Below are 12,617 nucleotides of genomic sequence, written 5' to 3' on the forward strand. Positions count from 1 at the left end.
CAATTGACGTCCATTTCATTTTTTTTTTCTCTTTTCAACTTTTAAGTGTTGCATCTGCAACATCAAAACTAAAATTGAGGTCCTATATGGCGGAGCTAGGATTTCAGAATGGGGTGGGCTAAAAAAATTTCAATAAAAGTTTACTAATTCTTTTAATTTTTTTTTTAAGTTTTACAAACCACATCTTAGATTAAACACATATTAAACAATCAAATAGTTAACTGATTAAAAGAAATCAATATTATAACATTTGATAGAAGTTCGATAACAAAAGTCTAAGACAAAAGAATATACCTACTCAAATTGCACCCTACGCTCTTGAATAGAAGCAAAATCTTTAATTATTGAATCTGTATCATAATTCTCGGCCAACTCTCTTTCAATGTGGACAATTAAGTTATCAGCCAAAAAGTCATTCTCCATCTTCTTGCGCAATATTGTTTTGATACGTTTCATAGCTGAAAATGCTCTTTCTGTAGTTGCTATAGAAACCGACAAAATCAAAATAAGACGAATTAACCGATCAATCATTTGATGTCTCTGTGATCTTTTTGTTTAAAAAAATCCCCTGCATAACTCTGAAAGAGTAGTCACATTCTTTAGCACATCATGATGAGGTACATCAGACTCATAAATGATCAGCTCCCTTCTCAAAATATGCAACTCTTGTCTTGTCAAATCTTGAGGATAAATTTTTTTTGCAAGTGTGCAAATATTATCAATGTTAAATGCCTTAAAACCATCTATATGGTCCAAAGATGAGCTAAGAATAAGGAGATCCTTTGCTCTTTCACTGAACCTACCATTTAACTCCACCAACTCAAAATCTATTGCAGCATAAAATATGTCAACACGATAATGATGCTCAATTGTTATGCTTCTTTGCTGACAAGAACGACGACGTGTACTCACACTGTGTTGACCATCCATTGCAGGTACATCAATATCATGTTGCTTGCAAAAAGATTCCACTTTTTCAAGAAAATTTTCCCAACCATGTTCTCTCAATTTCTGAAGAGAGTTCATTGTAACTTCCACTAGATTCATAGCATTCAAGATATCTTGAGATTTATGTTGCAGTTCTCGACATAAGACATCAGTAAGTCCCATAATTTCTTTCAAAAAATGCAAGATGAATATGAATTGAAATGATCTAATTGCATTGTAAGCACCACTAGCTTCCGCACGTAAAGACCCTGTGGACTTATCATCCATAATAAATTCAAGAACTGTACATGTCGCATCATACTTATCAATCAAGTCACAGACAGAAGTAAAATGAGAACCCCGACGAGTAGCTCCAGGTCGATGCAAGGTACCAATTTGGTTAAGTCCTCTACCAGTTTCACGCTCACCTGCTACCACCAATTCTGTAATATGCATTACTTGAGCAACATGAAATTCATCGAGACGTTTTGGAGAAGCACAAATAACATTGACAATCGTACTCAAAGAAGAAAAGAATACCCAAATAGGATCAACTTTTTTTGAAGCTGCAACCAAGGCTAATTGTAACTAATGAGCAAAACAGTGTACATAATATGCATATGAGCAATCCCTACAAAATAATGCTTGTAGCCCATTGCATTCCCCTCTCATGTTACTAGCACCATCATACCCTTGACCTCGCATTCTCTCAACTTGTAAATTATGATGGAGAAGAACTTTAGATATCTCTTGATGAAGTGTCTCTGTAGTAGTATCTTCAACCATCACAATATGAAAAAACCATTCTCTTAGAAAACCCTCTTTGTCAACAAATCTTAAAATAATAGCCATTTGTTCTTTATGAGATGAGTCTCGTGCTTCTTCAACAAGAATACAAAAACTAGAATCCCCAACTTCTCCACCAATATGCTTTCTCACTTTGTTTGCAAGAACATTTAAAATCTGCTTTTGGATTGTGGGTGAGGTGTATGTAGCATTTCTGGGGGCATTTTCTAACACAACTCTAGCAACTTCCCTACTAAACTTCACAGTATGCTTTATAAGTTCAACACAATTGCCACGGTTTCTTGAATCTACAGATTCGTCATGACCCCAAAAAGCACATCCTTGATATGCAAGATAACGAACAGATTCAATGGTTGTCTTGAGTCTCAACCAATTCTTCAAAATTTCTTCTCTGATTTGTCGGTTCATAACTATGTCAACATGCTGTGGTGTTTTCATCAAATCCTCAACGCATCTCACACAATTATTATGCAATGAGCATGGACCTCCAATGTGATTTAAAAATACACAATTCCTTCCATCTTTAACTCTTTTCCAGTCATTAAACCCATCAGTAGTTAGTGCAGGATTTACTTTTGGACCCTTTGCAAAAAGAAAGCACGGAAAGTAGAATGCTTTATTCTTAGAAGGAGAATACTCTAACCATGGCCAATCTGTGAACCAAGAATAATTGAACCGACGATATTGGTTTCCTGACCGAACTCTTGGATACTCAAAAAGTTTAGGTTGATATGGCCCCAACTTTATATAACCACGTCAAATATGGTCACGCTGATTAACAGGATATTCATATATCTGAATTCGTTTTCCCGGATCTCGTTCTAAATCACCAACAACAAAATCTATATCTTCAAGAGTCAGAGATGTCACATGAGGTTGCTCATTGAGTACTGCACTATCATTACTGGATGCAGGAAGAGTAGGAATAGAATCTCTAGGTGTTGAATCAACAATAGGAACAGATTCTCTAGGCTCTGGTATTGGAGATGTGACATGATGATGCTCATTGAGTATTGTACTATCAGTATTGGATAAGGAGCAGTAGGAACAAACTCTCTAGGCTCGAGTATAGGAGAACTGACATGATGATGCTGATTAGATGCAAGAGGTGTATTGCTATTCTGATATTCTCTTATTTTCTTGAGCCATGAATCAAGAGTTTTTGCTTTCTTGGTTGGTCGATTATGATCAAACATTATATTTAAATACCTAAGTAGTAAACATCACCAATTGACAAATGAAACAATAAAATCAAGTAAGCAACTATCTATTATAAAATCAAGTAGCACATAAACACTACTCTAACAATGCATTAAAGGATAAAACGAAAAGCCAATTGATCAGCAAAAACAAGCAAATCTATAATCCCAAACCTTAATTGAAAAAGAAAAATACAATCTAAGAAACTGATAAAGAATCCAATAATAGTTTCACATTTGTTAAATTGTGTGTTCTTCTAGTCTTTGTTAGTTTGATGGATGAAGTATTAGAAGGTGTTTATCAATCTATATAATATATAGAATAAACTTAATCAATATGCTTCTTAATTTAACCAATGCGAAAAGGCTAAAAGAGAATAGAACAAACATATATAAGAAAGAGCTTGATACTGTTCAATTCAATTCTTAACATGAACAGGACAATAGATAATAATATCTATGTCACTAACCCAATCAAACGTTGATCACTTGGTCAATAAAAAAATTTATATATATACCTAAGTTGAATCTTTTAGGGTTTTCGGTGAAAGCAAGCAAGCGGCTTTGATTCAAAGCCTTTGACAATATCGCTGGGGTTAATTATATATGTATATATACCTAATATACACGGCTTTGATTCAAAGCCTTTGAAGATGCCCTGGGTTAATTATATATGTATATATACCAAATATACCAACATATCTACGCCTTTCAAACAAAGTCAGAAAGTTAATCATGGATTTGATTAACAGATTAAGCAATTGTGAACTAAAAACAAAAAACATATGAATTAAAAAATGAAGATGTGCAATGAGGAAAAGAGAATGAGGCTGTACCTGAAGAGTGAAGAGCTCAAGAGGGAGAACGGTGGTCGATAGATTGGAAAGAATACCACAACTTTTTCGTCTGACGTCTGGGAGACTAGGATTTATTGATTTTGGGAAACAATGAGAGAAAAAAGAGAAAAAAAAATTGACGTAATTTACTTAAATAAAAAGCGCTTTTTATGGGACTATGTCTTTTAAAGCAGAATAGAAAATCAAATCAAATCAAATACTTCAAGAAAAGAAATAATATATATGTGACTAAATAAAGAAAAAATATATATGGACCAAGTTTAACAATATATGGGCTAAGTATAAAAATTTGGGGTGGGCTAGTTTTTAATATTTAATTTTTTAAACTAAAATTAAGCTACTAAGTAAGGTTTTTTCAAAATTTGGGGTGCGCTGTAGCCCACCAGAGCCCGTGTGTAGCTACGTCTTTGCTGGCCTATATAGATATTTGATATTGATGCCGTAGTTTCTATATACAGTGTTTTGGCTTTTGATTTGGTGCATACCTACCTGAACTAACTACAACCATACATTGACTAAAGGTTGGACGAAAAGCAACAAGTCACGGAGTGTAATCAACAAACTTTTCCAAAACCGACTCCTCGAACAGGTAGTTGGGGGACTTCAATCTGGTACAGGTATCATCCAAGATGGCTCTGTCTCATCCAAATGTGGTTGTCAGGGCTGAAACTTGACCTCATTTGAGATCACTTAGCTACATAAAATGATATGCTTAACCCTAAATATGATAGAGATGAAGCAACTAAAATAATAGAGGTTAACAGTAGCCTGACATTATTTTTTCACCAATTTGAAATTATTAGGTTGATTTTTGTTTTGCAAAGATCTTTTTTGAATAATGTAAAGAAACTAATCGAGCTATAATGCGAGAAATACGTGTATAGTTTATTTTGAAATTGTTTGAAGACAAGGGTGCTTTCTTGTTTTCACATACAATTAATGATGGGGAATGAAATTCACACTCCCTATTTTACAATCCACACTTCATGTTCCTTTTTTAGTATATTAAATTTTGTCTTTTTGTAGTGTGGATTGTAAAACATGTGATGTTAGGATACTAAAAAAGAAAACATGGAGTGTGAATTATAAAACATTAAAATGGGGAGTCTGAATTTTATTTCTCTTAACAATTCAATCATTTAAACCCTTTTTTTATTTTATTTATATTTTCAGGTATCTAGCTAGATTTTTAATCAAAAATGAAAAGAAATTTTAAGTTAAAGGTGGTGGAGGAATGGAAGATAAGATACCTACGTCTAGACACAAATTTGAAATATATATTAATTTCACAAGAACTAACAAAAGAAGTATGAGAAAAATACGATGGATGATCAAATAAATAAGATAAATCTCCCGACGAAGTAAACATAGAAACTTCGATTACTTTGATCTCCGGATCAAAATATACATAACTACACAAATAAACATCACATATAGTAAAGGAATTGGTATTGGATAAAAACCCTAGCCATGAGAGTGAGCCAGAGAGGAAAAAAAAAAAATATATAGCCCCGACATGAATACTAACTTGCAGACGGAGGAGATGGAGACAGTTGAAGATATGGCTGTTTTTTTCAGCTACTTCACTGGTGTTGGTTGATAGTAAGCGTCCGGTGAATCTCAAGCCTTAGAAAGATGAGAGGCTGCGAAGAACGCATGCCTACTTGGTTGGAAAGTTGTTAACTGCGCGAGCTTTGAATCGGAGTTCCTTCAAAGGGATGTTTTGGTGGGAGTGGGTCTTGAATGGACGATATATGATTCAAGAGCACGGTGATCGATTTCTGTTCACCCTCTCAGAGCTCTCTGATCAAAATCGGATCCTTAGAAGAAGATCGTGAGGCTTCGACCACGTGTCGGTGGTTCTGGCTCTATATGACGGCGTTGGCCCTATAGTCAGCATTCATTTCAACACACTGGGTGACAGGACCCACCCTAAATTTCACCCTGAAATCCAAAGTGGCCCTGCAGGGCCCACCTTAGAAGAAATTCTACCAAAAATTTGGCGGAACTTCCTCTAAAAGTGGACTACCCAAAACCTGTAGAAGACATTTACACTTCTAAAATAATCCACTCTTATTCTTCAAGAGTCACCCTGCTCCCTATAGCACAACATCTTCCATTTCACAAAACAATTATGATACTTAAGAATATTAATCTCATGGGCTATCAGAGCAATCTAATGTACAGGCGTACAAGAGGATATAATATAAGATAAAGGACTGATACTTTTATAATGCTGAATATATGACACCTATGCCTCTACCCCATGTACGCTCGACCTCAAGCTAATCTGGCCTGCAAACTGGGCATTTGAAACAGAAGGCCCAGGGGAAAAGCATTTGGAAACCGTTAGAGTGAGTGGACAAAAAATAAGTAATTTTAAATTAACTAGTGAAATTTAATGTTTTCCCAAGTTATTCTCTAAAACCTCGCATGCAGTAAGAATCTTGAAATCACTCTTAATCATCATCTTTACTGAAATCTCAATCATGTAAAATAGAACATCTCGAAATCTCTCTAAGATCTCAAATCCCTCAAATACATAATGATATTTGAAACATCTCGTTAAATTACTCATATCTCAAATAGACGATGACTAAAGGGGACTGCAGATTAGTCATCTCACGCCACCTGGAGGGGACTGCCGACCAGTGACGCATCGAAGGGGACTGCCGACCGGACGAGGAGGTGATGGTTAGAGGGAACTGCCGACTAACCATTGGTAGTTAGAGGGGACTACCGACTGACTACTTCATGCCATCTGAAGGGGACTGCCGACCAGACTTACCTGGAGGGGACTGGCGACCAGGTAATGCATGCATGCACTGACTTATTTACCTCCTCAATAAACTGGAATCAACCTCTTTTAAATAATTTCTTTCGGAAAGAAACTCAATATTAATTCAATAAATCATCAATAATTCATCGAAAGCATAACTCAGGAATATCTCGATAACTCAAAGCTCAATATCTCAATAAATCCTCGAAAGCATAATTCCACTACTCCATAAATTAATAAATGCTTTCAGAAAGAAATCTCAATATAACTTCAAAGCTGATAAGTGTGGAACTCAAAACTCAAGAAGTCTCTATAATTCAATCATGCTCAAATATTTGATAGAACATTCTTTCCTGTGTATCCTCATATAAATTGATATTCGAAATCAATAATTCTCATAATATTTTCTTAATCCATCACTTCCCAATCATTGCCCAACTCGATAACTCATAAATAACTATCTTGAAAATCTACTAAAAGCCCTCGGGAAGGAATTTCAATACTAACCTTGTAATTCATAAATAAATTTCAATAAACCAAAGCTCATAAAACCGTAAAACTCAATAATTCAAATCATAAATTAAATCTCAATTGGAAAATAATAATAATACTGCATGCATAATAAAACAAATGTCCACTCACAGTACTATTTAGGCGACCACGCTACCGGTTTCCTACGTCGAGCAGTAGCTTGGCACGTCACCCTCAACAATTAAGGAGAAGTTTGAACCTGAATCGTGAATAGTGACCCATAGCTTCCAGCCATTAGTTCTTCCTCCACGTTTCGATTCTAGGCAAAAGCTTTGGGGAGGATGGTCTGCATCTCGAGCCGCTTCTGATCGGCCAAGTTTGGCTGGTTTTGGTGGCCGGAAACTGGAGAATGAGGCGTTGACCGAAATCGGCACCATGATGTTCTAGGCCTTGGGTCTTCATTTTCCGGCCAAGACGTCGTGATCTACCACCGTGGGGAGGTTGGGTACGGCCAAAGGAATCGAACGGTGCCGGCCTCACATTCCCAGGTGGCCGGAGGAGGAAGTTGCAGAGGTGAGGCCAAACAGAGAGAGTGACGCGGAAGGAGAGAGAGAAAAAGGTGGGGAAGGAGAGAGAGAAAGAAAAAGTTACCCGGCCATTGTAGAAATTCAAATTTATACTATCTATCATGAACATTAACTTCTATTTTTCACTAATAACTTTCACATACAAACTCCGATTTTTACGAACCACATATGCACACGTTCGGTTTAATGTCCTCTACGACTTTCATGAAGAAAATTTTCTGAAATTTTTAACCGAATAAAAAGTCAACTTTTAGGGCCCCTTAAAAAGTCGAAACGGAGCCGAAAATAAAAATAACTCTCGTTTATCGTCCAAAATACTAGTAAAAAGGTAACTTGGATCTGGGACGTAACACTGGGTTACTGGGTTAAGGTCAGAGGCATTTGGCCGACCTTTCAAATGGGCATATGCATCCAGTCCCTCAACTGTTTCAGACGATTCAAGTTGTTGCACCGTATGCGCGCTGCAGATTGGAGAAGGTTTTGGCTTGGGTTCAAAATGTGCCTATGGCTGTCCTTTCACTGGTCTTCAAAGCTCATGTCCCCGCTCCTGTGCCTCCCCAACACTGTCCAAGGTGGTGTTCGATGGTCTTCCAGTGGCTACATTGAGGACTCACAGGTCTATGACTATCATGGAGCTCGATTCACCTGTTGCTTTGGCAGTGGTTTTTAGTGGTGAGAGGGGGAAGAGAGAGGGGGACAATAAGTTATTGTTCCCCAAGAAATCAAGAATAAGCCTAGCAGTGGGGAAGACAAATATGAATGTTGAGTCTATGGGTTTGGTGTTGGTGACTACTACTCAAGAGGTTCCCAAAAAGAGGGGATGTCCCAGAGGAGCAAAGAACAAGAAGCCTATTGAGGTCAAGCCAAGAAGAACTCCCATATGAATCACTCCAAGGTTTTGAAGAAAAAGGAAAAGTTTGTAAATAGATTGCCTGAGTTTACTATGCCTTCTAAGATTGAGAACTCTCACCCTAAGGGGGAGGAACTTGTATTTGTTTTGTTCTATGTCTATGCTTAGCAGGAGCTCTTCTATGAGCTTTTGTAAAATTACTTGATTGCAGCATATCACAATTGCATGTTCGGCGTCTGGAATCAAGTAGAATAGATTTCCTATGAGGAGAAGTGTTTTTGTTTAGTATAGACTACTCGCTGCTCAAATTGTTACATGGAGTAGTCATTTTTGTACAATTAGGGTTATATTTTAAAATCTATGAATCCTATATTAAAAAAAAAAGAGTCCGGATCCTAAGACACCATATTTACTAAAGCTGGTTATGGGTCGATCCGGGCCCAATTTTTTGTGAACCCGATATATCAGTCTAGGTCTAAGCTAGAGTTTTCTTTTTCCTTAAACCATACTGTAACCTGAGCCAAATACATTCGGTCCGAGATTTCGGGTAATTCCAGTTCTAGAACTTTGCTGTTGAACTTGCCGGAATGATAGCATTGCCACAACCCCCCCCCCCCCCCCCCCCTTCCCCGAGGCGGAAGCCATGCTTTTGTTGATGTCGGATTATTTGAGGCCATTTTAGAACGAAAATTTGCAGTTTTAGGGTTTTCAATTTTGTGACAGATTGAAACAATTTATTGATCTATGCTTACTGGAAGGGTATGATGAAAGGTAGTTGCAACTGATGCATTAAATTAGGGCTTATTAGGTTGAAATTACGGTTGCAGCTGAATTAGGGAAGAACACTTTTGGGAGAAAAAGGGGGCTGAAGTTGAAACTGATTGAAGAAATGAAAAAATTTGGTCTCGGGTCTTTTATTAGTCACACACATGTCTAATTACGGACCGATAAAATGAAGCCACGTTTACATGTAAAAATATCGAGCCAATTTGGTCTACCTGAACTTGGTAATATCAATATTAACAGCAGAGACCGACCCGTGTTTTTGGATTTTGGTTTGGTCTTGACCCAACCTGTGAAAAAATGAAACAAAACCCGTACCGAATCGTAGGTCTCTAGGTTTTTCAGTTCAGTTCCTCGGGTTTTCGGCCTCAAACGCCCAGTCCTAATATTTACACAATTCTTTACGCATCTTGTGAACCATTATATTTAAAAACCGTTCAATGGTATAGATTTATAGTTTAAATGATGTCAAAACACAACACCAAGTGATGTGAAAAATGACATAGCATTACACATTTTGAATCAAAAATTATAATAGATTAAAATTTTGTTTATTAAAAGAAAAAATGAAATCAAAATTTGGTGAATAATGTTCTTATCAGAACTATACACGATAAAAAAAAATAAAAAAAAAGGCAGAGAACAAAGAACAAGCAGAAGAACAAACGCCAAATGCTAAAAAAAAAAAGATCGACTTCTCCAACTCCAAGTTCTCATTTGTATCCTCCTAACTACTTTTTACACATCTTCATGTTGCTCTAGTTATATATATACAAATATTAGTGGTTGGTTTTGTAGTTTTGAGGGTGTACCATTTGATCTTAGAGAAAATGTATTGCATCTTAAAATGTGTATTTCATCATTAATGGTCCCTGTATAGGTGCTACTATCACTAAAGATGGATACCATATAAATAAGAATGACAGAGACCTATTCTTCTTCTATCTTTTTTTCTTTTGATTCTTTATAGTTTTGATGAAAACAAAATTTCTCAAATTTTGATTTTGTTTTTTCTTTTAATAAAGAAAAGTTTAATCTATTATAATTTTTTGGTTGAAAATGTGTAATGCCATGTCATTTTTCGTATCACTTAGTGTTGTGTTGATATCATTCAAAAAACAAATTCAGACCATTAAACATTTTTAAATCTAATGGCTCACAAAATGTGTAAAATTTTTTGTAAAATTTGGTGTCTCATAATTTAAACCCTTAAAAAGAAATGGCACTGTTTGTCTATTTCCAACTTAAATAACCATTAACATGTTTCGACATACTTCACAAATCCTTGTCTATTGTTCAAAGTGTAGATGTGTCACCTTCTGACACTTCGGCTAAATTCCTTACTTGCTATACAAGTTCAACTGTCAACTTCTGAAACTGAAATGTTACATGTTGAGACGAACTTCCAAAATTACAAGTCCAATTGGACGTCACTGATGATCATTCGGCCAACTTCGAGAGGACTAGTAAGAATTAAGAACCGTGGTCGAAGCTGCTCAACCTAATTTAAATTCCAATATTCGTTTCAAAGGTGGATATATATATATATATATATATATATATATATATAGAGAGAGAGAGAGAGAGAGAGAGAGAGAGAGAGAGAGAGAGAGAGATTAACCAATGAAGCACGAAAGCTTGGTTTGGATTGGATTCCTGGTCTGAAAACGAATTCGAAGCTCTAGAATCATTCTAGTAGAATGGCAGTTGACAGGTAACAAAACAGAAAATAACTAACGCACCTTTCCTTAACATATTCTTCAAACTTTCGGCCGGAATTGGACCCCATGCGTATGCTTAATCTCCCACGTGTCAAGTTGTGGGATGTGACTGGAGGAGATAAGGCGCCTGGATACCCACCAAATCTGCTTTTTAGCGGGCTGAGGCCAAGAATTAATGGAGAAACCCTAACCCTAAGAATTGCATTGATGTCGCATGCATCTAGCCATCTATAATTCACATGTCGATCACTTCCAAGCTGCCGTTTACTTCTCTCTGTTAAACAACCGCGTAGCTACAAGCTAGCTTAGCTTCGATCCAAAATATAATTAGACTAGATTGAGTTTCTTCAAAATTAGACTACTTATCATCATCATCATATATTGGAAACTGATATTTTGCAATTTTCTGTTCATTGTATTTGCTCTATTTTGAATTTTGACAAACAATAAGTACGTTAAATTCTGTTGTATGATAAAATTAAGTTTTGCTCCCGCATATCTTTTTATTTTTTCGATCTTTATTATCTTTGTCAACGACCCTGATTTTGATTGAGTTTGCAAAATCTCAGAGCTTGCCCCGCGTACTATCAAACACAAAAATAAAATGAGGTCCATACCCTTTCTTAAAATGAAAATATCCTATTATAGGCTCACAATATTTTTGTATTCATATACCAAATACTTGACATATTATATTTTGAACTAATTGAAGTTATTCATAAATAAGAGAATTCTAATGATTCATTTTGGCAGCTTATAACATAAAATATCAAAATATGTTGTAAAAGAATGTTTCCCTACGGACACACGTATCTCCATTTTGGGGGTAATTAAATAAAGTACTAAGTCTTAAATTAGTCTACAAATGGAGCACTAATCTAAATAATTCCTGTATTGAGTTAGTAGTACCATGAACTTTCTGCACTTGTACCTTTGAATGAACTAATTGAACATGCATGCATAAATTAATCTTATCATGCCTTATAGTGCTCGACCACTATACTCCCAACATTTACTATGATCGAATGAAGAATAAAATACAAAAAGTGTTCTTCTCTAATAGTAACCCCTGAACCTTAGAATTTCCTGAAAAAGAAGAGATTACAATAATTGCTTGCCTTCTGATTTGGGATCCCAATAAAACTAGAGCTTTTTCCTATCCCTTTATTCCTGTATTATAATGTGCCCAATTGGCCACCTTCCTGTTAGAGGTCTTTTATTGTAAAATTAGTTAATTTATGTCTGCTCATTTGAGAATATATATGCATGACTAATTATTATATAATACTAATAATAGTGGCTTAACATTTGTGGATAAATGCATCAGCTCTTACTAATTAACTGAATTATGATTTTATGAGTATTCTTCGTAGGTAAACGTAGGTGAAATGCATCTCAAGTTTTCAACTGTTTATATTCAATTGATTATCGTCACTAATTTAGGTCGACTTCTGTCTCTGAAGTAAATGGTGATAGATCGATCTTTTATCAAGGTATATCATTTGTTATGTAAGTTGATGTTTTAGGGTCTTACAACCATCATATATCTTAATAACAATATGTAACTAGTTCTACTACAAAGCTTTAATATCTTTATTATTTGAGTTCCTGAAGAAGCTCACCCAATTTCAAACAA

The 12,617-nt window shown here is 35.7% G+C and overlaps 1 protein-coding gene across 1 annotated transcript; it reads right to left on the reverse strand.

The window, feature by feature from the left end:
• Positions 1 to 555: 555 nt before the first annotated feature.
• On the reverse strand, positions 556 to 1,383 carry LOC112184022 (zinc finger MYM-type protein 1-like). Its single transcript, XM_024322319.1, has one exon. The coding sequence runs from the start codon at positions 1,381 to 1,383 to the stop codon at positions 556 to 558; it is 828 nt and encodes a 275-aa protein (XP_024178087.1).
• Positions 1,384 to 12,617: the final 11,234 nt, after the last annotated feature.

This window comes from Rosa chinensis, chromosome 2 (genome assembly GCF_002994745.2).
Source record: "Rosa chinensis cultivar Old Blush chromosome 2, RchiOBHm-V2, whole genome shotgun sequence".
Classification (NCBI taxonomy): Eukaryota; Viridiplantae; Streptophyta; class Magnoliopsida; order Rosales; family Rosaceae; genus Rosa; species Rosa chinensis.